The sequence below is a fragment of the Lepidochelys kempii genome, chromosome 1, assembly GCF_965140285.1.
Source record: "Lepidochelys kempii isolate rLepKem1 chromosome 1, rLepKem1.hap1, whole genome shotgun sequence".
Lineage (NCBI taxonomy): Eukaryota > Metazoa > Chordata > Testudines > Cheloniidae > Lepidochelys > Lepidochelys kempii.
The window spans coordinates 199,735,391-199,762,937 of record NC_136380.1 but is presented as its reverse complement, the minus strand read 5'-3'; the positions used below and the strand labels follow the sequence as shown (position 1 = coordinate 199,762,937).

Below are 27,547 nucleotides of genomic sequence, written 5' to 3'. Positions count from 1 at the left end.
TAAATACGGTATCCCTGACTCTAAATAAATAATCATCTGCCCATGGGAGCACGTGCTTCAACTGTCTCACCACACCCACAAAAAAAGTTTAGTCTTGGGAAATAAATGATCAACATGAGAACTTAGGAACTGAACGCCTTATGGTGTGGGTTTGATGAGCCGTGTCTCTCACAAGTGGGGAAAGGGCCAGAGGGCTGCAACAAGGAATCACCAGTGGCTGAGTTGATATTTGCACAGTGCACACACTACAAACTGATGCCAACATGCACTTGGAGTCACAGGCTGGGGGAGAAAGCAAGGCGCTGCTGGAAGTATTGCTGGCCACTCAATAGCTGGTGCTTTTCCATCTTGGTCAGACGGTGTGGAGGGCACTGTGCAGCTAAACAAAGATGCTTTATTAGCTGCGCCCTTCCCTCTGTAGCCCCGGCTACAATACAAGTGTAACCTGTTATGTTCACAGCATACACACAGAGAAGTTGGATAAAAACAAAAAATGTTCTTGCTGGAAGTTGCAGTGTAACACTACTTTATTTCTTAGAATTCAGAACGATAACACACAAGAACCAAAACCAGAGCAGAGACACAAAGCAGGCTGCTCCCTAAGACAGAGAGGCACAACTCACTCCAGCTTATTCTAGGCTGGCTGGCTACAGACTGATTGCTGGTCACATGCCTCCCTACAGAGCTCCTGAGGCTGGATGCAGGACCAGGAAACCCTCCTGCTCTTAAAGTGATAGTTTGTAATTTCAGCACAGTCCTCAATATGCCACATAACCATGCTTCTGGAACCAGGTCCTGACATGCTCATCTAAGCCAGTTACAACAAGCGTGGCTGAACCGTGCCACCACACAGCTGTTCCCACAACAGAGCCATGTGTCAGTCATGGCTCCATATCCATGCTTTTCATGCTGCCACGCCTGTCTATGTTTGATGAGTGCATTCTGGGAAAATCTGGGCACCCATCCCATTGTACCTCGGCAGAAGATTATGTCTGCAGAACACACACACACACACAGTGACATCAGCAACACTTGACAAGATGTAGAACAGAGGTCCTGACCAATTGTAGTTGTTCACACTCTTCTCTTGAGATGCCTTTAAGAGCAAGTGCCACTTCAAAATCCTCTCCGCAGTCGCACATTTCCCTAAGGAACAACACACCTCGCCTGCTGGCACATTTAACCCAGCTGATATGACTGGGGAAATCCATTCTGTCCATTGGGTGGGAAACGGATGTCCTTACACAAACTGTACAGATCTCCCAAGTAAAAGAGGGCTACCCCTGCTTGGCTCATGTCTTATCTTCCACCAAATATTACATCTTTTAGAAAATGGCACCTCAGTCCCATGATGCCAGCTGATTCCGGATCGCAGGGCTCAGGCTAATGGTATGTTTAATTGTGGTATAGATGCTCGACTGGGACCCTTCCACCTTGCAGGGACTTAGATGGGAGATAAGGAGGCAGCCATGTGCGTGCCCAGAGGCAGCAATTTAAGAGCTGAGTAAGTTTAGGCTCCTACAGTATTTTGTGGATCACAGTGAAGCCAGCTTTGGGACTTAGGTGCCTAAGTACCTTTTGTGGGCCTGGGCCTATATGTACATAATCACTCTGAACCATTTTTTTCTCCTCTCAGTCCTGTAGAGCTAACACACCTATGGGGGAGTTCACTGCATTCTGTCCCCACTTCCATATCCGTGAAATAAAACTGCAGTTAGCATAACTTCTTGCTAGGTTTTCTTATAGCACACAAAGACTACACAATAGCTGTAGGAGAGGAAGGGAAGAATACCACTCTATGCAGGTGAAACTAGAGGGGAGTGTCTTAGGGAGACAGAAGGCAATTTCCTCCACATTAGCTTCAAGAATTTTAAGAACTTCATAAAACAAGTATTAAAGAACACTATGGCATTTCCAGGCAGCATTTCCACTTTAAAATGCTGCTCAGGGATTGTATGAGGATGTCATGGTTTCTGGTTGTTGTTATTATGAGGTCCCTGCCAGCAATCTAACTGCGACTGGCCTAAGTTACAATAAACATTCCTTTGAAATCCCATTAAAATACCCAGCTGCCACTTCTGTTCCATTGGGACCTGAATCTCTGGCCCTTTTGCTTTGACATGGAAGCAAAGCTTACTCTAAAGACTTGGATCAGTCATAGTCTGCTCTAGCGCTGAATGATACAAGAAGAAACCAGCTCCCCTCTAACTCTTCCCCCTCCTTTGCACTAGGCCTCTTGACTCAATCTTTCATTGCTCATTTGGAAATGGAGAGGTGCAAGATTTATCCTGGAATCTGGTGCATTGCTGAAATAGGTTCCTTGTGTGCATGTCCCCTCCCTGCCCTGAACTGTGATTGTAGGAGGTGTTTTTGTCCTGTCAATCTTGCTCTGATTCTGCTGAACATTCCTAGAGAGCTTCCCGCCCATTAAAACGAATGCAAAGATGTCCAGGCAGAATCAGCTAGTCTGGCAAGAGTGGGTTCCCCTGGTGTTTCCATGTTGCTGATGGCTGCTCCCTGCAGAGGCATCGAGGCAGATGTGGTGGGCAAAGGGATGTTACCTCGCAGGAACGTGCCTGGAGCGCTGCTGTTCACATCACTGCCCGGGTTGGCAACATTAAGGGCACTGTTGCTGACTGTCCACAGACAGGGATAGTGGCTAGAACAAAGCAGGGTAAACCATAATAGAACTTAAAGAGGTATTTCAAAGTAGATTTAGATTAACATCCCACCCCACCCCCGTCCCCATAGCACAACATGGCAAAGTAAAGTGCATTACCCAGTATTTGCTACTGTGATAGCATACCAGACTCAGCAGACCATTGGTCTCAACTGGCAACTCCTATGTGAAAACCCAATAAGAACTAGGGCTGGTTTGGGGGAAGGGGGGAAAGGGGAGGAAATGTGAAGCTAATTTTGAAATTTGAAAAGATTTATAGTTCTAAATTTTGAAAAAAGTTCCACCAGCTTGGCAGCTGATCAACAAAGGAGAGGATTTTTTTTTTAATGTTTTCTCCAGTGACTTTCAGAATTTTAAAATTAAAATCTTCATCCAAACTTCTAGAACGTTTCAACTTCTCTGTTAACAGTACTTGATATCTTTGTAACATCTTATGAACTGGACTTCACAGTGCCCCAGAGAGGCAAGTATTATTGTTCTCATTTTACACAGAGAGATTAAATCCAAAATATTTCAGTGTCAACTAATTTTGGATGCCTGAGTTTGTGTGTGTTGAAAGAAGACATTGCCTTTCAGAGCTGCTGAACACATGCAGCTCCCATTGATTTCAGCTGGAGTTGAAGGTGCTCAGCACTTCTGAAAATCAAGCCAGGATTTTCAGGTTGGGCACCCAGAAAATAAGGAACCCACAATTAGTGAATATTTATAAAATGCAGGCATGATTTTCTTCGGGTCAATCACTAAAGCCATGCATAGAACTCAAGAGTCCTATCGTCCAGTCCCATTTATATAGCCATTGGACCAAATGCCTTCCTATTGTTGGAAGGAGAACCCAGAAGTCCTGACTCCCATTCCTACACTAAGTACTGGCTCACACTCGCTCCTCTCCTTCCCTTGACTAAGTATTCTCTTTTAAAGGTTAAAAAAAAGACTGACGGGACCAACTGTGCACTAGATAAAGGGTGGAGATAATACGAATTACCATTTATTTAGTGCTCTACATTTTCAAAGAACAGCACAAAGATTAACTCTTTAAGCCTCACAAAACCCTGCTGGTAAACATTATTGTCCTCATTTTACAGATTGGGAAACTGAGGTAAAGTTATTTGGGTAAGGCCATGCAATGCGGCGGTGGCAGAGCTAGGCTTGGTTGGGAAGTCTTGAGTTCTAAACCCTTGTTCATGCTTCCAAGCCATGCTGCCTAATCATAGTGAAGGAGAAATTGCTGGGCTTGTCCCATCTCTAATATCTATGGTTCCACTGTAACCTTACCTAGGACCAGCAGTGGCAGTTCCCTTGGCATGTGGTACTGAAAGCAAGTTGGCATGTGGAGTGGATGGTAAGGAAGTCCAGCTATCGTGTCCTGGAAACATCTGCACATTATTGCTGGAGCTCTCAATCAGATTCCCTTTAGAGGAAACACAAAAGTTTGGTGACTATACCAAGTTATTGCAAGGCACTGAAGGAATGTAGAAAACAGGCAGGACTGAGAGAGAATCTAATTGGCTAATAAAGGCTCCTCCCCATAGGCCTGAGACGACAAGCACACAGGGAAGAACAAACTTACTTTACTCATGTTTCCCTCACTCAAAAAGTGAATCACAACACTCGTCTGGATGGCAGAGCAATGGTAACAGGACCAGAGCTGGCTGAATGATTTTGAATGGAACATTTTTCCATTGGAAAATGCCATATTGTTGATATCTAAACTTTCCATGGGAACATGTCGATTCTGACTAAATTTTGTTTGGAAAAAAAATGGTGAGCATTTTGAAAAGGTTGATGTGTTCCATGCCGACCTAATCGCAATAGAATGGCTCAAATTTTCATTTCAAAATGATTTTTTGCTTAGAAATGTATTGTTATATGATAAATAGAGCTGAGTGAATAGCTGGATGTCCCAGGGCTTCCAGGCTCATAACAGGACCAGTGCTGGGAAACTTGGTGGGGCTACTGTGGGGCTATGCACCCTGAAAGCTCCAAGGATCCTGGCTCTGGGCAGTCTGCCTGGTGGGTCTGCCCCAGAGCTGTGGAGCAGAGACCCTGCCAGCCCAAGAGACCCAGGTCCAGCCAGCACAGCAGGGCTGGCGGGCTCCCAGGCACGGAGCTGTGGACAACAGAACACCAGCTGATTTCCAATGAAAACTTGCTTGTGTTTTGGCAATCTGCAAGAGATTTGGTGAAACATTTTGGTCCAGACAATTGGCATTTTCCAACAAAGCCAAGTTTCAATGGAAAATTTCCAACCAGCTCTACTTATGACTAATATTAAAATTTTTAAAAAGTCAAAATCTGAATGAAATTTTAATTTTATCAAAAAATGAACATTTTGGCTGACCCAAAACAAAAATCAAAAATTTTGTTTTGTAGGAACTTTTGATTTAATTTTGTTTTTCATTCTGATTCAGAATGAAACCAAATTTGGAAACATCAGCATTTCCCATGCAACAGAAATTCTGAGTTCTGACCTGCTCTAAATGGAATGTAGAACCTTTCATCTCTAGCGTTGTCAGTTCAAATGCAGCCTAAGCCGATAATGAGCAAAGTTACCACCAGTTGCTGATTGTTCAATGACCTACATGAAACAAACTGATGCTCTCAGTCCTGTTCTTTGTGAACATGTATCCATATCAGAGAAACTGCCACCATGATTGGTATTAATTGGCAGTCACAACAGGAAGATGAAGGACTGAATAGGACACAGTAGAGCAGCTCAAAGAATTTTCAGGCAGAGGGGGCTCTAAAGACATATTGACAATACAAAAACCTGTTCCCAAATCAGCTCTTAACATTCCCTTAAGGGCTGCTTTTGACTCTGGAGGGACACTGTTTCATTACTCGGAATAAAAGGAAGGTCTGAAATGGTTCTGGGAGTTTTGATATAATTAATAAGAAGTCATTTAAACACAATTGCTCTCCTTCTCTCATTCTCATCTATCTTCACCTACTTAGCCTTTGTGACATATCTACCTCTAACTTTTATACTTTTGTTTTCTGTGAACTGCACCTTTAAATTTCTGAATACTCTCCTTGTGTGTGGAGTTCAGGAACTATTTTGTTCTCAGAGTTCAGTGCAGACTGTTACAGAAGAGACACACACTGTGCTCTCTCCACTGACTTGTTTTTTCTTGCTTTGCTGCTTCTTTTAATGTAAGGAAGAACTGTGCAGGCTGTGTGTGAGGAGACATTGCAGTCTTACCTGTTGGGGAGTGATTTCTCTGCATGTATGAAGCAGGATATGGTGCAGCCCGATGCCCTCGAAGGGCTGCATAATGCTCACAGCCATGGTGGGAATGTGGGGCAGGCAGAGACAAAGCTCCTCCATACTGATAATTAGAGCTTCCTGCTGCACACACTGCATCTGGATTGGAAATCAACCAGCCACCTACTGCAAGGGGAAAGGAAGAAACAGGAAGCAAAATTAATAAAATTTGAATAAGGAGAGTAACCAGACTTCCCAGAAATGTACCCTGCCAGATTACAAGAATTCCAAACAGTAGGAAACCTGCTTGTTGTCTGGCGTTTGTTTTGTACCAAAGAATGAGTCCCAAGCCACAAAAAAGACATTTAGACACCAGATAACAATATTGCTAATACTTAGATAGCATCTTCATCCCAAATGATCCCCAGCACTTTACAAATTTTAGAAAGGAAGCCGTTCACTCCCCCAGTGAAATGCAACCTAGGGTGGAACATGGCAGCTTCTCATCAACAAAGAGCAATACGACACAACAGTTAAGGCAGAATGTGAAGAATACTACAGAATTCAAATGAAGGGGGGGCAGATTTAGGAAAACAAAGTTAGTTACCTACAGGTGTAATGTGGCCTGCACACAGAGTTGATACCCTTACTCTTACGAAAAGTACTAGGGGATCTTTAATGAGCATAAACGGTCAGGACCTCAGTTTGCCCTCTTATTTAAAAGATGATAGCAAGGTACCAACCCCATGCAAAGTCTGCCAAGATTACAAAGCAAGAGATCTTGGCTATTAACCTGGCACTTCCATGTATTGATTGTCCACTCAGATTTTAGAGGGACACTTGCTAATTCAGAGAATTTTTCATACCCTGGAGTTCAAATAGCCCAAGCAGAAGCATGTACCTTATGTTTGTTGTACATTATGTGTTATGAGCAAAATTCATACAGCCTACAAGTCAAATTTAATCCGCAGGGCCATGGTAAACATCAGGAGATGGGTTTCATTTGTCTTTTTTTTTTTAAATGACACCATTCATGTAATTATAATTAACAGGCAATTTAGTTTTAGTCAGACAAATCAATATCTATATTAATAGAAAAGGAGTACTTGTGGCACCTTTCTGGACAGTCTCTACGTAAAAAGAATAAATGGACACAAATCAGATGTCAAGAATTTTAACATTCATAAACCAGTCGGAGAACATTTCAATCTCTCTGGTCACTCGATTTCTGACCTAAAAGTGGCTATTCTTCAACAAAAAAACTTCAAAAACAGACTCCAATGAGAGACTGCTGAATTGGAATTAATTTGCAAATTGGATACAATTAAATTAGGCTTGAATAGAGACTTGGAGTGGTTGAGTCATTACACAAAGTAAAACTATTTCCCCTTGTTTATTCCCCCACCCCCACCGTTCCTCAGATGTTCTTGTCAACTGCTGGAAATGGCCCACCTTGATTAACACTACAAAATGTCCCCCCCCCACCCCCCGCTGGTAATAGCTCATCTTAAGTGATCACTCTCCTTACAGTGTGCATGATAAACACCCATTTTTTCATGTTCTGTGTGTATATAAATCTCCTCACTGTATTTTCCACAGTATGCATCCGATGAAGTGAGCTGTAGTTCACGAAAGCTTATGCTCAAATAAATTGGTTAGCCTCTAAGGTGCCACAAGTACTCCTTTTCTTTTTGCGAATACAGACTAACACGGCTGCTACTCTGAAACCTATATTGAATAGAGTTGTCTTCTAGGATCGCTTCCTGATCCCTCACTCCAACTTTCACTTCCCTCAAAAGTCACACAGAAGACTCATCTGTTCCTTGGTCTGAGGAGAGCTGGATTTGCCTCCTTCTGGAATCCACCCAAACTGCACCTCAATTTGGCATTTCTCTAAAGAATGATGTAACTTGACGCCTTTACGCCTATCCACAATGCTGAGCTCACTGCCTCTCAAGCAATTCCATATGCTGCACATAAATGGGTTACATATTCTGTAACACTCACTGTGTGCTGTACATACAGATACCATAGTTGCCAGCTACCCATATGTATGGTAGGGAAGACCGTGAACCCGGGGCCTTCTGGCACGCAAACAGATGGACATACTACTGGAAATAAAGAGGCTCTTCTTCAACCAAACTGAAGTAGAAGAGTTTTATTCTGTAGGCCTCCAGACACTGGAGGGCCATGATGCACAAAACACCCACTATTAATACTGAGCAGATAGCTGTGACTTTTTTGTGAACTACTGAGCAAATTAAATATCTTCTTCTTGTTCGCTATGGATGGGACCTCATAATGCAATCTGTTCATGGACATTTGTACAAACAATTTCATTAGTGAACAAAACAAGCAAGATGGGCAATCCAAAGTTCATTTAGAGATGGGAACAGAATTGCCAGTGTGACTGATTATATAAAGTACATGGTGGCAATTAGAAATAATAATGGGAAATGAAATCAAAATAGTTTGTGGAATGGGCAAGAAGCAAAAAATGTCAGTAAAAATGTTTCAGTGAAAAATCTGGAAAGAAAACATTTTTCACCAATACCAGAGCTTATGAATGGAAGAAAAGCCAAATTTCAATAAAATAAGAACCACCACCCCTCCTATATTTTATGAATCATTCACCCAGCGATAATGATGGGACATTTGTAGGGATAACAAGAGTTTCCAGAGTTATACTACTAAACAAACAAAAAAAAGAACACAGCTTTGGAAAGGTTATAAGTCTCAAATTGCCAGGCTCAAGCAAACCTCTAAATACTGGGGATTATAAAGAAAATTTCCTTGTGGGTAGATTATCCCATAACTGCCTACTACAGGGTTTCTTGCACCTTCCTCTGAAGTATTTATAGTACTGACTTCCATCAGTGACAGGATTCTAGATTGGATAAGACTAGTGACCATCTAGTCTAGCACATCCTATGTCCATAATAAGAACATAAGAATGGCCATACTGGGTCAGACCAAAGGTCTGCCGACAGTATCCAATGCCAGGTGCCCCAGAGGGAGTGAACCTAACAGGTAATGGTCAAGTGATCTCTCTCCTGCCATCCATCTCCATCCTTGGACAAACAGAGGCTAAGGACACCATTCCTTATCTATCCTGGCTAATGGATTTATCTAGTTCTCCATGAATTTATCTAGTTCTCTTTTAAACCCTGTTATAGTCCTAGCCTTCACAACCTCCTCAGGCAAGGAGTTCCACAGGTTGACTGTGCACTGTCTGAAGAAGAACTTCCTTTTATTTGTTTTAAACCTGCTGCCCATTAATTTCATTTGGTGGCCCCTAGTTCTTATATTATGGGAACAAGTAAATAACTTTTCCTTATTCACTCTCTCCACACCACTCATGATTACATATATACCTCTATCATATCTCCCCTTAGTCTCCTCTTTTGCAATCTGAAAAGTCCTAGTCTCTTTAATCTCTCCTCATATGGGACCCGTTCCAAACCCCTAATCATTTTAGTTGCCCTTCTCTGAACCTTTCCTAATGCCAGTATATCTTTTTTGAGATGAGGAGACCACACCTGTACGCAGTATTCAAGATGTGGGCGTACCATGGATTTATATAAGGGCAATAAGATATTCTCTGTCTTATTCTCTATCCCTTTTTTAATGATTCATAACATCCTGTTTGCTTTTTTGACTGCTGCTGCACACTGTGTGGACGTCTTCAGAGAACTATCCACGATGACTCCAAGATCTCTTTCCTCATTAGTTGTAGCTAAATTAGCCCCCATCATATTGTATGTATAGTTGGGGTTATTTTTTCCAATGTGCATTACTTTACATTTATGCACATTACATTTCATTTGCCATTTTGTTGCCCAATTACTTAGTTTTGTGAGATCTTTTTGAAGTTCTTCACAGACTTCTTTGGTCTTAACTATCTTGAGCAGTTTAGTATCATCTGCAAACTTTGCCACCTCACTGTTTACCCCTTTATGAATAAGTTGAATAGGATTGGTCCTAGGACAGACCCTTGGGGAACACCACTAGTTACCCCTCTCCATTCTGAAAATGTATCATTTATTCCTACCCTTTGTTCCCTGTCTTTTAACCAGTTCACAATCCATGAAAGGATCTTCCCTCTTATCCCATGACAACTTAATTTACACAAGAGCCTTTGGTGAGGGACCTTGTCAAAGGCTTTCTGGAAATCTAAGTACACTGTGTCCACTGGATCCCCATTGTCCACATGTTTGTTGACCCCTTCAAAGAACTCTAATAGAGTAGTAAGACATGATTTCCCTTTACAGAAACCATGTTAACTTTTGCCCAACCATTTATGTACTTCTATGTGTCTGACAATTTTATTCTTTACTATTGCTTCAACTAATTTGCCCGGTACTGACGTTAGACTTACCAGTCTGTAATTGCCAGGATCACCTCTAGAGCCCTTTTTAAATACTGGCATTATGTTAGCTATCTTTCAGTGACTGGGTACAGAAGCTGATTTAAAGGACAGGTTACAAACTATAGTTAATAGTTCCGCAATTTCACATTTGAATTCTTTCAGAACTCTTGGGTGAATACCATCTGGTCCCGGTGACTTGTTACGGTTAAGTTTATCAATTAATTCCAAAACCTCCTCTAATGATACTTCAATCTGTGACAATTCCTCAGATTTGTCACCTATAAAGGATGGCTCAGGTTTGGGAATCTCCCTAACATCCTCAGCCATGAAGACTGAAGCAAAGAATTCATTTAGTTTCCTCACAATGACTTTGTCGTCTTTAAGTGTTCTTTTTGTATCTCGATCGTCCAGGGGTCCCACTGGTTGTTTAGCAGGCTTCCTGCTTCTGATGTACTTAAAAAACGTTTTGTTATTACCTTTTGAGTTTTTGGCTAGCTGTTCTTCAAACTCCTTTTTGGCTTTTCTTATTACATTTTTACACTTAATTTGGCAGTGTTTATGGTCCTTTCTATTCACCTCACTAGGATTTGACTTCCACTTTTTAAAAGATACCTTTTTATCTCTCACTGCTTCTTTTACATGCTTGTTAAGCCACGGTGGCTCTTTTTTAGTTCTTTTGTGTTTATTAATTTGGGGTATACATTTAAGTTGGGCCTCTATTATAGTGTCTTTGAAAAGTGTCCATGCAGCTTGCAGGGATTTCACTCTAGTCACTGTACCTTTTCATTTCTGTTTAACTAACCTCCTCATTTTTGCATAGTTTCCCTTTCTGAAATTAAATGCCACATTGTTGGGCTGCTGAGGTGTTCTTCCCACCACAGGAATGCTAAATGTTATTATATTATGGTCACTATTTCCCAGCGGTCCTGTTATAGTTACCTCTTGGACCAGATCCTGTGCTCCACTCAGGACTAAATCAAGAATTGTCTCTCCCTTGTGGGTTCCTGTACCAACTGCTCCAATAAGCAGTCATTTAAAGTATCGAGAAATTTTGTCTCTGCATTTCATCCTGAGGTGACATGTACCCACAACAAGAAGGATGTGAAAAAATTGGAAAGCATTCAGCAGAGGGCAACAAAAATTATTAGGGGACTGGAACACATGACTTATGAGGAGAGGCTGAGGGAACTGGGATTGTTTAGTCTGCGGAAGAGAAGAATGAGGGGGGATTTGATAACTGCTTTCAACTACCTGAAAGGGGGTTCCAAAGAGGATGGACCTAGCCTGTTCTCAGTGGTGGCAGATGACAGAACGAGGAGTAATGGTCTCAAGTTGCAGTGGGGGAGGTTTAGGTTGGATATTAGGAAAAACTTTTTCACTAGGAGGGTGGTGAAGCACTGGAATGTGTTACCTAGGGAGGTGGTGGAATCTCCTTCCTTTGAGGTTTTTAAGATCAGGCTTGACAAAGCCCTGGCTGGGATGATTTAGTTGGGGATTGGTCCTGCTTTGAGCAGGGGGTTGGACTAGATGACTTCCTGAGGTCCCTTCCAACCCTGATATTCTATGATTCAGTATGGGGATAATTGAAATCCCCCACTATTATTGAGTACTTGTGGCACCTTAGAGACTAACCAATTTATTTGAGCATAAGCTTTCGTGAGCTACAGCTCGCATCTGATGAAGTGAGCTGTAGCTCACGAAAGCTTATGCTCAAATAAATTGGTTAGTCTCTAAGGTGCCACAAGTACTCCTTTTCTTTTTGCGAATACAGACTAACACGGCTGTTACTCTGAAACCTGTCACTATTATTGAGTTCTTTATTTTGATAACCTCTCTAATCTCCCTTAGCATTTCACAGTCACAATCACTGTCCTGGTCAGGTGGTCGATAATAGATCCCTACTGTTATATTCTTATTAGAGCATGGAAGTACTATCCATAGAGATTCTATGGAACATGTGGATTCATTTAAGATTTTTACTTCATTTGATTCTACATTTTCTTTCACATACAGTGCCTCCAGAGGGGATCTAGTACTTAAAAGTGAAAAAGCCTTCCAGTCTGCCAGACCTATTAGCACAACATTCAGAGTAACAGCCGTGTTAGTCTGTATTCGCAAAAAGAAAAGGAGTACTTGTGGCACCTTAGAGACTAACCAATTTATTAGAGCATAAGCTTTCGTGAGCTACAGCTCACTTCATCAGATGCAAGCTGTAGCTCACGAAAGCTTATGCTCTAATAAATTGGTTAGTCTCTAAGGTGCCACAAGTACTCCTTTTCTTTTAGCACAACATTGAAACTGTTAAAGAGCCATTCAAGTGGTAATGAAGCCATTTAACAGGCATTTGCTAACCCAGAGGTATATATGGTCAGTTTCTGAATTTACTAACAAAAACAGGTTTGCATTACTGTAATATTTACTCAGAACATGTTAGCCTACAGGACCTTAGTTTAAAATTTGCTTTTAAAAATATTTCATTAGTATGTTGCTGAAGATTATAAAATCACATCTCTAAAAAATCCTTGCATAGATTTTTAGATGCACAATCTGAGTATTCATCTTTAGCCTTAAATGCTTGGCTCTTCAGACATAGTTTTTTAAATAAATCCTTCAAAAGATCACCCTTATCTAAAATACACACGTTTCAGAGTAGCAGCCATGTTAGTCTGTATTTTACAAAAAGAAAAGGAGTACTTGCGGCACCTTAATTTGTTAGTGTCTAAGGTGCCACAGGTACTCCTTTTCTTTGTGTAAAATACACACGTGAGCCTGGGCTGCTGTCAGGCATAGGGGCACCAGTTTAATAATATTGTATAGGGCCCCATAAATCCTAAGGACGATACTGCACATGCTCCTCTGCAGCAATCAGCTTTCCCCCATATCTTAGTTAAAACACTCACTGCTCTGCAACCTTTCTAATGTTAAGTGCCAGCAGTCTGGATACACTTTGGTTTAGGTGGAGCCCATCCTTCCTGTATAGGCTCCCCCATCCCAAAAGTTTCCCCAGTTCCTAATGAATCTAAACCCCATCTCCCTACACCATCTTCTCACCCACGCATTGAGACCCTGCAGTTCTGCCTCCCTACCTGGCCCCTGTGCGTGGAACTGGAAGCATTTCAGAGAATGCCACCATAGAGGTCCTGGATTTCAGTCTCCTTCCTAGCAGCCTAAATTTGGCCTCCAGGACCTCTCTCCTATCCTTCCCTGTGTCATTGGTACCTACATGTACCACGACCACCAGTTCCTCCCCAGCACTACACATAGGTCTATTATTATATATTACATAATACTTCAAGTTCCCATGAGTAAAATTATGTTGGGAAACCTTACGGTGAGAATATGTCATATGTTGACCTTCCGAAACATTTTCGGGAGTATCCTTGGAATGGTTTCTGAAAGAGAAAATAATGAGTGGTTACATTGTGCTGAATTCAAAGAAGGCAAAAGGGTTAGGGAAATGGAAATTGGAAAAAAAAAATGAAAACTGAAAATTGTTCAATTTTAGGTTTCATCAACTGAAAAGACAGAAAGGAAAATGAAGATAAAAAAGAAATTCCACCATCTTCAACTGATCGCTAGAGAACTGTAGAAAGCTCTGTACTATGAAAGACGTGCAGTCAAGGAGGCAGGAGCCCTTGCCTCATTCCATGTGCAACAATGTCCCTGACTCTGTCATCTTCGGAGATTGAACCCTAGCGCTCTGGATCTAAGTACATGAGCCCTTTTTGCTTGAGTGAAAGGACCAAGGCCATTGACTTCAAGGCAGTAGTAGACTCAAACCTCTATACATGGTCCAGCCACCAGAGGGGGACAAAGCCATATTTTGTTAGCTTGGGTGGCACATACAAACCATTTAAAGGCGACAAATAAATACACTTATTTTCGGACAGCGCATGTCTCTCTAACTTCTTAAATACAGTGATCTCCTATGGAGACTATTTTAATTAAATGGATCACACTTTACCTTAAAGGTATGGTAATTACAGTGCAGTTACATTGCAATTTCACTGTGGTTATGTTGATCTCTGTGGTTACTACTTATTCATATAACTGGATAGTTACATGAAATGAGAATATATGAGAACAATTAAAGTATAAATACAATGGAGCTAACATACCTAAAATCTAACACTATGTGTATGAAATGCAACACTGAAGGGTTAATAAGAAGTACAAACAGTCAACCTGTTAAATTTCTATTTATACGAATTAGTAGTAATTATATACTGAAAAGCAAAACCAAAGATAACCGTAATGTAATTATAATAGTCTTATTATAAAATATGACAAATAAATGATATTTCAGCATTTTGTATCAGCAGTGCACTCACCCATGTAGGACCAAAGCGTGATGACAAATACCGTGACGTAAATCTGACATTAACACCACTGACCTCAATGGCGTTACTCTGGATTTATAGCAGTGGAAAGGGGGGGGTCAGGATTTGCCCCTTATCTTTCTCATAGTATTGTTACAATTTTAACTGTAACAGCAGCAAAAGTCATCAAGCTGAGCAAAAGTCAAACTCACCTTTCCTTTGCATCCAGGAAGGCTTTGGCAAAGGGATTATACTTGATTTTGAGAGCTGTTATCTTGGGTTTACAAAAAAAAAGGCATGTTAGTGAAGGTAATTTTAACAGAGACTTGACATAGCATTGTCCAGCGTAAACTGAATGTACTCAGTTCTGCCTCAGTTAGTGAAACAAAAGACAGGCATTGTATTTACCATGTGGCTATATGTCAGCCAGGTGCATTGTGTGGGAGCATTGCTCTCCTCCGAAGCATACAGACATTGGTCACTGCCAAAGGCAGGAAACTAGAACTGATGGACCAATGGTCTTATTCAGTATGGCAAATTCTGTATTATTGTGAATACTTCTCCCAAAGCTGCTGAATTGCATACAAATATGAATAATAGCTGTAGTGACATTAACTAGGAAAAAAGGGACAAGGGCCACCAACCCCCATGCTTCAGGGCACTGCCTGATTACAGTTTGAGGTCAGGAAGAAATTTCCCCAGGGTCTAGTACAATAGTCTGGGTGCATTACAGGAGGAGTGGAGGAGTTATATTTTCCACAGAAATATCCAGCACTTGCCAGTATTAGAGACAGATGCTGGACAAGACAGAAAGTCAGTCTGTTCCAGCTTGGTAAGGGGATGGGCTACTGGTACAGATAGACCAATCCAGTATGGCAGGAGGCAGAATACCAGACTAGCCTGACCACTCATCTGTACTCGTACTGCAGTCAGATTCTAGACAAGGTGAACCAAGGGTGTGTTTTGTTCCAGCAAGGAGACAGAGTACTCAATTAGATGGGCCCTCAATCCGCTCTGGACCAACAGGGAGACAGGATACTGGATTATGTTCACCATCGGTGTGTGCTGATCTGGCAGGTCTTAGGCTTTTAATATTTCCTCATCAGCGATGACCAAATTGTGTGGCATTATTATCCACCTACCTCTTCATTTTGATAAGCAGTGACAGCTATGAACTGAGTCTCCGGAAAGGAGCAGTTCATTACCATCCTATGTTGGCCTCCCACGCGAACGATGTGAACCTGAGGCTCGTATTTATGCAAGGAATTCAGCATTATCTGCAGAAAACAAGAAGGAAGATAGACAGAATTAATAGGCAGCAAGTTTAAAACAAACCAAAGGAATTATTTCTTCACACAACGCACAGTCAACCTGTGGAACTCCTTGCCAGAGTTGCAAGACCATAACAGGGTTCAAAAAAGAACTAGAAAAATATTCATGGAGGATAGGTCCATCAATGGCTATTAGACAGTATGGGCAGGGATGGTGTCCCTAGCCTCTGTGTGCCAGAAGCTGGGACTAGATGATAGGGGATGGCTCACTTGATAATTGCCTTGTTCTGTTCATTCCCTCTGGGGCACCTGTCATTGGCCACTGTCAGAAGACAGGATACTGGGCTAGATGGACCTTTGGTCTGACCCAGTATGGCCGTTCTTATGGAGTGTCACAGCTACATCAGTGATGCCCAGCCTGAAATAGCTGAAGAGCTACATTTGTCACCAAACAGAGCCACAAAGGAATTATGAGTGATGACCTGACTTTGCCTTGTGGTATTTGCATCGTGTCATTGATACTTGTTGTCAGTCCCATATTGAGGGGACATCACTTACCAACATCACAGTGCAACCCCAATGTCAGCAGAGCTCTCCAGGGTCATTCTCTCTGTGATTCCACACTACCCTTTATCCCCTCCCCAATTCCTGGCTGCTGAAAGAGAGAGAGAGAAGGATTTCTTCTTTCCTCCCTCCGTTCGAGGATGGACAGGGACAGACTCCAGCTGAATTACATTAGATGCTTCTGATGCAGCAGTAAATATTTATATTTTGATAGTGCCCAAAGAAGACCCCAGTCAGAATGGAGGCCCCACTGTGCTGGAAGCTGTACAAACAGATAAGAGACAATCCCCACCCGGAGGTGCTTATGGTCTAAAAAGCACTGGGACCATGATCTTTTTCTGTGTTTTACAAAGTGCTGAACACACAAGGGGTGCTCAGTGAACAATACAATTATTTGTTCTTATTATAAAATACCTTCCTCCAAGGATCGCATTTTGATTAAGAACAAAGAAGGGGAAGCAGAGCCCCAGACAGGGGATATGACTTGCCTAAACACACAAATTTGTCCATAATTTTTTCCCACCCTTCAAAAATATCCTCCCTTCTGGGGATTAGGAAGGAAGGATGGTCTTATAGTTAAGATGCAGAACCAGAATGTGGCAGCCATTGGATTCTGTTCTTAGCTCCGCTACTGACACCCTGTATGACCTTGGGCAAAGCATGTCACCTGTCAATGCCTCTGTTTCCCCATCCATAAAATGAGGATAAACAATTCCCTACCTCATAAGAGTGCTCTGAAGCTAAATTTTAAGGCTTGTGAGGTGCCTAGATGAGCATAATAGAAATGACGACAAACAAATTAGAAATACTACAATAAGGAGATACTACTCAGGGCTAAGGTTAAAGTAAAGAACCTTATATTTATATATATTTATAGTCTGACAGAATTCGATTTTTTTATACCTATATATAATTCTGACAGATAATATTGATGTTTATTTTTAAGCATTTTTTCTATTTTTTTCTATATATATATATATATAAATAGAAGTTCACAGTTGCACAAAATTATGGGCATGACAGACAATGAGTGGGCGGGTCAGATGATTATTTAATGACCGTAGATGTTGAGATTTGAAAAATTAAAGCTTTATAATTATTAAAACACAAATTGTCAACATCACGTCAAACTATACAAAAATCAGTATCCTTAAATCAAACCCTAATATATTCTCAAGCAGTGTTTTTCTTACTTTGCCTAGCTGCACATTTTGATTATCATCGATGGAAATATTTTTTGTCAGCTTGTGTGTAGATGGTAAAATTGACATTTACTTATAAAAATCAAATCCTTCCAAGCCTAAATATTTACTTGAAAGAAATTGACTTTAGGCTGACAAGTAGCATCCAATATAGGAGTTTTGTACAAAACAAATATGCAAACAAAAGATCGTGTGCAATATTTTACTTTCAGATACATCTTCAAAAAAAACAGTCCAAACCAATTTTTCTGTTTGTATTTTTAAGGGGCTCAAAGTGAATGTCACTTATTTCTAGTACATGCAGTTTCCTCCCAAAGACCAAAGCTGACTCAATAGAATATTGATAATTATCATGAGGCAGAAGCAGACATAGTAATTATTTCATTTAGGAGCAGCCTTTTATTCTGGTATCTGATTCTTGCCAACATTCCACTTACACCAAAGAACATGGGGAAAAACAACAAAAACCTAATACCCACAACCATTTTTTCCCCTTTCTCTAAAGTTCTATGTAAAAAACCCAGCACACAAGACAAACTATGAAAAGCCCCGATGATTAAATAACCCACAGCACTCTCTGTCTCTCTTAACATCAAGAAGTCCATTAAAATCTGAAAGTGCCAATTAAGACCTGTTTATTCCTGTTTACATTTGGGCTCCAGAGAATAAATGGCATCTGTGGGTGAAGAGGGCCCCTCTAATTGCATAAATGCACCCTTGATATTTCTTGATTGGTAGGTGCTTGCAATGGAAGACCAGAGGTGTATGGGAAACATCGTGCTGTACCTGCCCGCTTCCATTGAGCTTGTTGGTAAGTTTCACTTTGCTGAAGGAAACAGAGGCTTTCATCCAGTGCGCCCCGAAGTTGGGAGAGTCTGGGTGGATGTAGACACAGCAGTGGCTTGATGGTTCTGGTTTCCCAGCGGGCACCCATTCACCATTCACATACTTCCAGCGGTGGCCGTCGGTTGGGGCAAAGTCCAACAGGAAGGAGTACATGGCGTTGGGATCCAAACCTGACACACTGATCTTTAAAACTGGGAACATCCGTCTGTAGTGGAAACAGAAGGCAGAAGTGGGGAAAGCAACATTAGTCCTGATATAAAAGAGGCTTGTTGGTATGTTTCTGCAAAGACGCTCCCTGAGTTGCTCAAAGAACAAATTACCCTCACGGTGGCTGAAACAGAGATGATGTTAAAGGACTACCATCACTTTGTTTTCATTTCCTGTTGGTCAGTCAGAACCAGCCACAAAATGCTTTCATGTTTCACCTGAAATATGGAATTTCACCCCAAAATGACCCTGGTTGATGGGACCAGGACTGATAATATTGTCCTGTACTAGTCAGACTCTTATGGCTATCAACCTTATTCCACTGGAGAGGTGGATGGAAATCCCTACACCACAGTAGTACAGATCTAGAAGACAGCGAGAATTCAGATCTTACAATTGTAACATCTTAATTTGTAGAAAACTATTCAGAAATCATTCACACATCCCCATCTTTATCCCTCACCAGCCAATGGGGAGCCATAAACATGATATACCAACACAGGCAGATTTAAATTCTTCCTTTACTACACAGACATTTTGGAAAAATCACTAACATGGGTGGGGTTCTTCAATCTAGCAGAGAAAGGTATAATATGATCCAATGGCTGGAAGTTGAAGCTAGACAAATTCAGACTGGAAATAAGGTGTACATCTTTAATGGTGAGAGTAATTAACCATTGGAACAATTGACCAAGGGTCGTGGTGGATTCACAGACAAATTTTTAAATCAAGACTGGATATTTTTATAGAAGATCTGCTCTAGGGATTATTTTGGGGAAGTTCTATGGCCTGTGTTATACATGAGGTCAGACTAGATACTCACAATGGTCTTTCTGGCCTTGGAATCTATGAATTATATACGACGCTTGAAGGCACATATAGAACATACATACATAAGAATGACCATACTGGGTCAGACCAAAGGTCCATCCAGCCCAGCATCCTGCCTTCCCACAGTGGCCAATGCCAGGTGTCCCAAAGGGAACAAACAGACCAGGTAATCATCAAGTGATCCATCCCCTGTTGCCCACTCCCAGCTTCTGGCAAACAGAGGCTAGGGACACCATCCCTGCCCATCCTGGCTAACAGCCATCGATGGACCTGTCCTCCATGAACATATCTAGTTCTTTTTTGAACCCTGTTATAATGGAATAAGGCAAGGCTTTAAAGCCACCTGCGTATTTGTACGGTTGATTAATGTGCACAGTGAGTGAGGAAAACCATTTCAATTAAGGCCTGATCCAAAGCTCGTTGAAGTCAATGGAAAACTCCCATTGACATTGGTGGGCTTTGGATCAGGCCCTTAGTGCACAAAAATGCACACTTGTTGCATGTGCATCTTGAGCGGGAATTCAGTCTACTGATGTCTAGCAAATAGCTTTGCATCATGGAATTTTTGTTTTCTTGTTCTATGTGTGGAGATTGTTGGTTTTTTTACATTGTATACATCATACAGTTTTACTTACACACACACACACACTTTATCCATGTTGTAAATAAGCCTACTCTGGCCAGGGTCCCCCAAAACACATATTGCCCCCTTGTTTCACCACAGCCCCACTCATTAACACACTCCCCTCACCTACATCGTCACTCCCCCTTGAGGCCCACACTTCTCTCATTCAGCTTGTAAACTGTGAGATGCGCCAACTGTTAGCCATGTCAGTGATACACAGAAACCTTTAAAAGCTGCAGGGGTAGGCAAGCAGGGAGGCTGTGGTAGGGAGAGGGGCTGTGAGGGGAGCATGTTGGAGGAGAGTAAGGCTAGGGGTGATTGGGAGAGCGCAGGGGTGGGGAAAAGAGGATTTGAGGGCAGCACTCTGGCCTGTCCATGGAAAAGTGCCATGGTGGCGGAGTGGTGTTCTGAAAATGATCAGAAGGGGAAGCGAGCCTGGGGGTAGACGGTTGGGAGCTGAGAACTCAAGTTTCTGTAGGGATAATGCAGATCAACACCGATAGCTGTCCATGGGAATGACTCTCCATGTTGATCCATATTAACAGAAAATCTGGGAAACGCACACAACCTCCTTCCCCCCACCCCCAGTTTACTTTGAGGAAAGGTTGCTAGACCATATGTCCTACCACTGAAAACCTTAGAAAGCAAGAGGTGAGGTTGAGAACAGGGGCTGCAAACTCTGCTTCTTTGTTATGTTTGGGAAAAGCTGTATGACAGGGTGATCTATGGGGTCAGTGGGACGGGTTCTCCCATTGCTGTAGTTAATCCACCTCCCCAGTAGGCGGTAGCTAGGTCGATGGAAGAATTCTTCTGTCAACCGAGCACTGTCTGCACCAGTGGTTAGGTCAGCATAGCTGCACCCTTCAGGGATGGGGATTTTTCACATCCCTGAGAGATATAGCTATGCTAATGTAAGTTTTCAGCATAGACCAGCCCTTAGTCTCTCTGTGCCTCAGCTATAAAATGAGGATGATAGCACTTCCCTACCTCACAGGGGGGATATGAAGATAAATACTTTAGCGATTCTGAGAAACTCGGATACCACAGTGATGTGGGCGCTATACCTTAGATAAAACTTTTGAAATCAGGAGTTAAGTTATGGTTAGGATACTGAAACAGCTCTAACATAAATAGCAACAGAATAAAAACACTGGTGAGTCTACTGCATCAGCATCACAGCCCAGCTGTGTGTTTCATACTATCAAGAACTAGGATTAAGTGGAGTATCAGTTTAACAACTGGTATGTCCAGCACTTCTTGCAGTAATCAGAGTGCAGTCGCCCCAAGGAGAGAACAGATGGATTAAACCCCAGAAATGAATGGTTGATTTAACTGAGTGTAGACAATGATATGGTACTATAAAAACATACTGAGTAAGGTCTTTTATGAAAGCTTGCAATGTTCTGAACTCGATGGTTATTAGGAGATGTGTGTACACACCACGGTTAGGAATGTATGTATGTGTATAGATAGAAAGCTGCAAATTGTAACTGTGATGCAACTTGAGCATCACCGCATAACAGGGCCCAGAAGCAATCAGGCAGGCAGGGGCTACCTCCCAAGCCAGCTGTGTACATGAACCCAGCTTCATGTACCCAGCCATTGTCCAGCCTAGAAAAGGACAAAGGTGAACCATTAAAGCTAATGGAAAGACTTTGAGACAACTGGGGACAGGGGTGCAAGAACAATTTGTACAGTGGGGGTGCTGAGAGCCATTGAACCAAACTGTAAACCCTGGATATGATGGGAACCACTTCAAGCCAGGGGGTGCTGCTGCACCCCCAGCACCCCTAGTTCCAGCACCTATGACTGGGGATTTCCCCAGTCTGAGTAACCATGAATTACCCTAGTCTGAAAGAAAAAAAAGGGGAGCGGGGGCAGGGAAGCCTTTTTAAAAAGAGAATTGAAACTGAAGTTTTCATCCAGAAACTGAGAGACAGTTGGTTGGCAGGTGCTGTCCATGAAACACTGGATGCTCCTTATGGCTAGGGTGTACACTGGGAAACTGTTCAGAGGCACAAAGAATCTTGTATTAGACAAGGAATTTTATCAAATATGGAAATGGAAAGCCTGAGGTTGCATCTTTCTGTTTATTTTCTGTGTAACTTGTATGTTTGTTTCCCTTCCTCTTTCATCTTTGGAGCTGTGGCTTTTCTATTAAATAAACCTTTTGTTTAGTTTTACCCCAAACCACGTGGAGTGTGCATGCCAAAATAAATTGCTGTCTGAGGGCTGGTTTCATGCCTTCTGCCGGGAGGAGCCAGAGGGGGAAGCCCAAGTGCCTGGAATTCATGAAGGAGAGATTTGGGGAGTCTCAGGACTGTTCATGTCACCCTGCAGGGAAGAACGAGGCTGGTGGAAGCCAGGGTGAGACCTTGAGCTTGTGGGCAGGCGACTGGTGTCAGGGGTCTGAGCCATCGCATCACAGCATAAATACACCCCAGGGTATGGAGCAGGCAATGACAGAACTCCTTCCTGGGCTGTGAGATCCCCAAAACATCACACGTATCTACCTCTACCGTCTGTGATTCTCTGTATACTGCTATGCCAGTTACATTATTATAATGGAGCATCACATTGTATCGGATACATATATCAGCTATAGTATCAATGTCTCTAATTCTGATATTCACCATGGGCCCTTGAAGTCACTATGATTCAAGCACATTTGGGGAAACATCAGTGCCTACTGGAGACTAATCTACTAGACCTTGTTAAATTGTACATGTCATAGAATCATAGAGTTGGAAGGGACCTCTGGAGGTCATCTAGTCCAACCCCCTGCCCAGAGCAGGACCAATCCCAACTAAATCATAATGTCATAATTGTGCTGCTAAGTCCTAAACTTTAAGGCCATGCAGCCTTACATTTTTCTGGTTCTGTTCGGAGCGCTACCTTTGATTTGGTAGATGACCTTGGCCAAGTCACTTCACCACACTGGGCCCCAGTTTCCCCAGACGATAACACTTACTGATTTGATAGTGTGTTGTCAGGATTAATTTGTGGGTGTTCATAAAGCTCTTAGGATGGGATTTTAAAAATTGCTCTGCATTCCTCCCTTTGAAGTCAATGGGGGTTTTAACAAACTTCAATGGCAGCAGGGTTAGGCCAGTGCCAGGCACTTTTGACACTCCCACCCGAAAAGCCCATCACAAGTATTTTCTTGTTATTTAAGATTCCCCAGCCTGTAAAAGGCCATGAGTCATAGAAAAAAAGCTCCACCAGGTCTCACTTTGTCTGTCTCCTTAGATTCTTCAGGGCCTTATCTATATTTCTCCAGCTTGCACTCTGGTTTTAATTAAAATACACTTTTAGAAATGCAAAGAGGTCTTTTTACAAAAGCCTACATGATCTTATAGTAACAGCCCCAAACCCTCTAATAACATAACTGTGCTTAGGACCATAAACCATAGACTACTGTACTTTAGCTTATTTATAAGGCAACTTACATTTTCTATTATAGAAGGGACCCAGTCCTGCTTCCATTGATGTTAGTGATAACTCTCATTGACTTCCGGAGGGGGGAGGGGGCAGGATCAGGTTGATAATGAATACAGAGTTTAGAACAAAGCAAAAATATTGAGAATTTGATCAGTGGAAAGCTATCCATAGCCCACCCAAAAGTAACCATGAACACTAGGGTGACCAGACAGCAAGTGTGAAAAATCAGGACAGGGGGTGGGGGGTAATAGGAGACTATATAAGAAAAAGACCCCAAATCGGGACTGTTCCTATAAAATCGGGACATCTGGTCACCCTAATGAACACCTGATCATAACAGACCCATCGACCTCACTCTTCCCCATGGCAAAAATAATTATCCACACATACTCACTTGTATGCTTTACCTCTGGTAAAATACTATTCTGTGTAGGGATAAGCAGTATAGTCTACATTGATTGTTTCCCGGCTGGTCTACAAAAGGAAGTTGTATTAGTTTAACTGAGAGTGTGATTTGTAACCGATTTAGTTAAATCAATGCAAAGCCCTTTTATTTGAGTTTAAACAGGCTTGCCTGGGTTTGGCTTAAGTTGATTAGGAAACAGTTTAAGACAAACTGAAATAAGCCATTCTTACAGCAAAACAAATGCCCACACAGGTGTTGGCTCTGCTGTAACTACATTAATTTAAAAACCAATTGAATTTAAACAGAGCACAACTTCTGAATGTAGACAAGGCCTTAGAAGAAACAGATGTCTGTTTCTCCATACAGGTCACTATTGGGAATGAATCCAATACTAGTGTGGTATCAGTTCAAAATCTGATAACTCACGAATATCAGCTGTTTTTGCAGGGGGATAGGCTTCCTGAGCTAATAGATTTTTTTTATCTCTATCTGCTATGATCCATGACAGGTGCTAGCAGCTCGTACCACAGTTCAGCCCATGTCCCCTGTTCTGCATCAAAAAATTGCTGATCTTAATCTCTTTCTGCAAGATTGACACACATCACCCCTTCCATTTGGCTTTTTCTCCCTCTTTGTTCCAATCCTTCCTTAATATGCAGGTCTTCTATGAAATCTCCCAGTGACAATCCAGCAAAGGAAGAACTGTGTGCTCTTAAAAACAGAAATCTCAGCCCTGCTTTGTGACTGGACCTTCCTCTAATCACCCCCAATGTGTCACACATCTAATGGCATGGTCTGCCCAGTTTAGAGTGGGGGTACCTTGGGTGGACAGTCCTCACTCCCAGCTCAGCAAAGCACTAGACTTTTCCACTAGTAAGGCCCCAGCTTTAGCATTGTCTCCTCCTTTGCATTTTGTAGAGTGCCACACACACTGACTGTGCCCAGCAGCTAAGAAGAATCATGAGCAATGCAAAGGACAATATTTTGACTTCCTAAGATCTTGTAAATAAATCATTTACCAAAGTTCCAGCCAAGTTTCCAAGTTCTCTGCCAAAGACGATGGAGAGCAGCACTGCTGAATCTGTATCACACCAATATACTGCCAACCGGCTTGTCTTGCACCCATTTCTAGCATAAATTGTTTATACGGGAGTGCATATCAGGGCAACAAAGACAGGAGAGAGTGCGGCTGGGTCAACAGGTTGGGAGACTTGAGTTCTAGTCTGAAATCTACTATTGACTTGTTTGATCTCAGGCAGGTGACTCACTTTCCTCAGCTGTAAAATGGGGATAATGTCACTGCTCTGCCTTTGTAAAGCACTTTCAGCCCTACAGACGAAAAGCTACCGTCTAAGTGCTGAGTATCATTATAAGTGGTGTTCAGAGGGAATCATTTGTAAAGCCCTTGCAGTGGGGTGGGGAGGTGGAACTATCCTTCCCCTGGGAAATGTTCTTTACTATTTTGTTCAGTCCCAAGACAATAAATACCTTCTTGCAGTGTCTCTTACAATCAGGGCTAAAAGGGCATAGGGATAGTTTGTCAGTATTCAGAAAGGAACATGAACCCCCTCCTTAGTTTGTAGGCTGTCTCTGAGACTGCCTTTCCCTCCCTGCACAGGATATGTGGATGCACACACAGCACTAACAACATTATACCATGGCTACAATTTTCTTTAGCCTATGTAAACAGCAGTTGCTAATATTCCCCATATACCGTAGGATACGCTAATTACCCTGGGGACAGTACAGCACTCACCTGCCGTTCTTGGTCACAATCATCTCATTAGTGACTTCCCTGAACCTCTGCCACAGCGCAGCCTCCTCCAAGACAACCTGGAGTTGTTTCTCAGTCGGGTCCCCTCTGTCTCTGCCAGCTTGGAGCTCACTCTCCACGACATTGAGCAGCCTGGATACGGTGCAGTCACCGGGCTTCTTACATCCCAAATCAGTCATGGTGTACTGTCAGAAACTTCTCAGCTGGCTTTAAAAAAAAACCAAAAAACAAAAACCCTAAGCATACCAATTAATTAGCCACACTAACAAATCTGCTCTCCCTGATCTTTGGCCATCTACTTGTTCTTCCCCCCTGGAAGTCCCAATGGGACAATGACACAAGTGTGTTAAGGTTGACACACATGCACATACAAAAAGAGGACTATCTCCTAATTACTCATCAAGTCAGGTGGGAGGCAGCCTGATTACACAATTGGCTGCCTCGGAAGAAGAGTTCTCCATCCAAATTAATGGGCTTTTATCTTTATTCAATCTGAAGTGGGTCTAATTGTTCTGCTTGAGAACCAGGTTTCCATTAATGAAAATTGTTTCATTTCCAGACTGAAAGAATGCGTGGAAATTGTGCTTGTGCTGATGCAAACCCCAGCCAAAGGGGGAAGAGTCAGCTAGCAACATTCAAGATTGGGATGGAGAGATACTAGTCTTGCAAGCTTTCCATCAGAAATCAAAATGTGCTCACCCTGCTCCCTTTTCTTAAAATAAAACAACAACAATAAAAGGTCCCTCTGCGCTTAAATTTTGCCCATGTGGTCTTGTGCCTGGAGGACAATTTAGTGCATGTTCAAAACGTCAGGAGTCAAGGACAAGCCGCAGTTCAGATATATGGGATTTTTTTTTAAAAAGTACAGTTCTCTTTTTGGAAAGTATATTAATTTCTGGTCACCCAAAAGTGACATGACAGAGAACCTTATGCTTGTTTAATTCAATAGCCCTTGATGCACTTTTATGCTTACGATTTTTTCTGAGAAGTTGGAAGGGCTTATTTTTGGAGTTATTCATTTCATTGTAAGAAACACATTCAGCCCCTGCATTGATAAAAGTCCGGTGCACTTTATAATGCGTGTTAAGGGTTTGGCAGACTTGCAACAGTCTGCAGAATTTAGTAAGGTCCAGCAGACCCATGGCATGTTAACAAAGTCCACCAGACTTTACAGGACAAGAAGTCTGATTGGTGTCATGCTCCTAAGCACAAAGGGCTGGATTTTGGACCCCTTTTTTGTGTTGAATAGTACCTCATTCTGCAAGTAGTCCCTTTGATTACAGTAGAGCCATGCATAGAATGAGGATATTGGAATCTAGCCCCAAAGGAGTGGAGCTCCAGTCTTGCAAAGATTTCAGACTGGAGAGCCTTGTTTACACTAGACTCACAAATTAGGACTCACAATTCCCAGCAGTGGTAGCAACAGAGGAAGCTGTAATTTAGACAAGGCTCAAATGTTTTTACCACTGTGCAACTTAGCCCTGCTATTTTCAAACCTTGGTTTTGTAAACCTTGGTCTTTTCTGCCTTAATGTACCACATTCTGATCAGCTTTCTCTGTGATAAAGAAGTGAGTTAGGTTATCCTGTCAGTTCCAATAGTCAGCTTTCTTTCTCAGTTGCAGTATAAGGGCCCATTACTGCAGTTAATACTACCCACTATACCCTGATTTTAAGCGTGCTGGATTCCTGCAATGCGTGTTGAAGTCAATGGGATTTTTGGGTGCTCAGCCCCCTCTGAAAATCAAGCCAGGAGGCTTTTGATGAGATGGGTGGTGATGAGGGTTAGTGTATTTGTGTACGGTAGGGTAT

At 42.1% G+C, this 27,547-nt stretch overlaps 1 protein-coding gene across 1 annotated transcript; it reads right to left on the bottom strand.

Moving 5' to 3' along the window:
* Positions 1–416: 416 nt before the first annotated feature.
* On the bottom strand, positions 417–26,569 carry TBX19 (T-box transcription factor 19). Its single transcript, XM_073308016.2, has 8 exons — positions 25,720–26,569; positions 18,394–18,658; positions 15,713–15,847; positions 14,783–14,844; positions 13,582–13,643; positions 5,880–6,068; positions 3,953–4,088; positions 417–2,659 (listed from the first exon to the last, which is right to left on the bottom strand). Exons 1-8 carry the CDS (start codon positions 25,914–25,916, stop codon positions 2,428–2,430), a joined length of 1,278 nt encoding a protein of 425 aa, XP_073164117.1. The 5' UTR covers positions 25,917–26,569; the 3' UTR covers positions 417–2,427.
* Between the last annotated feature and the right edge of the window lie 978 nt (positions 26,570–27,547).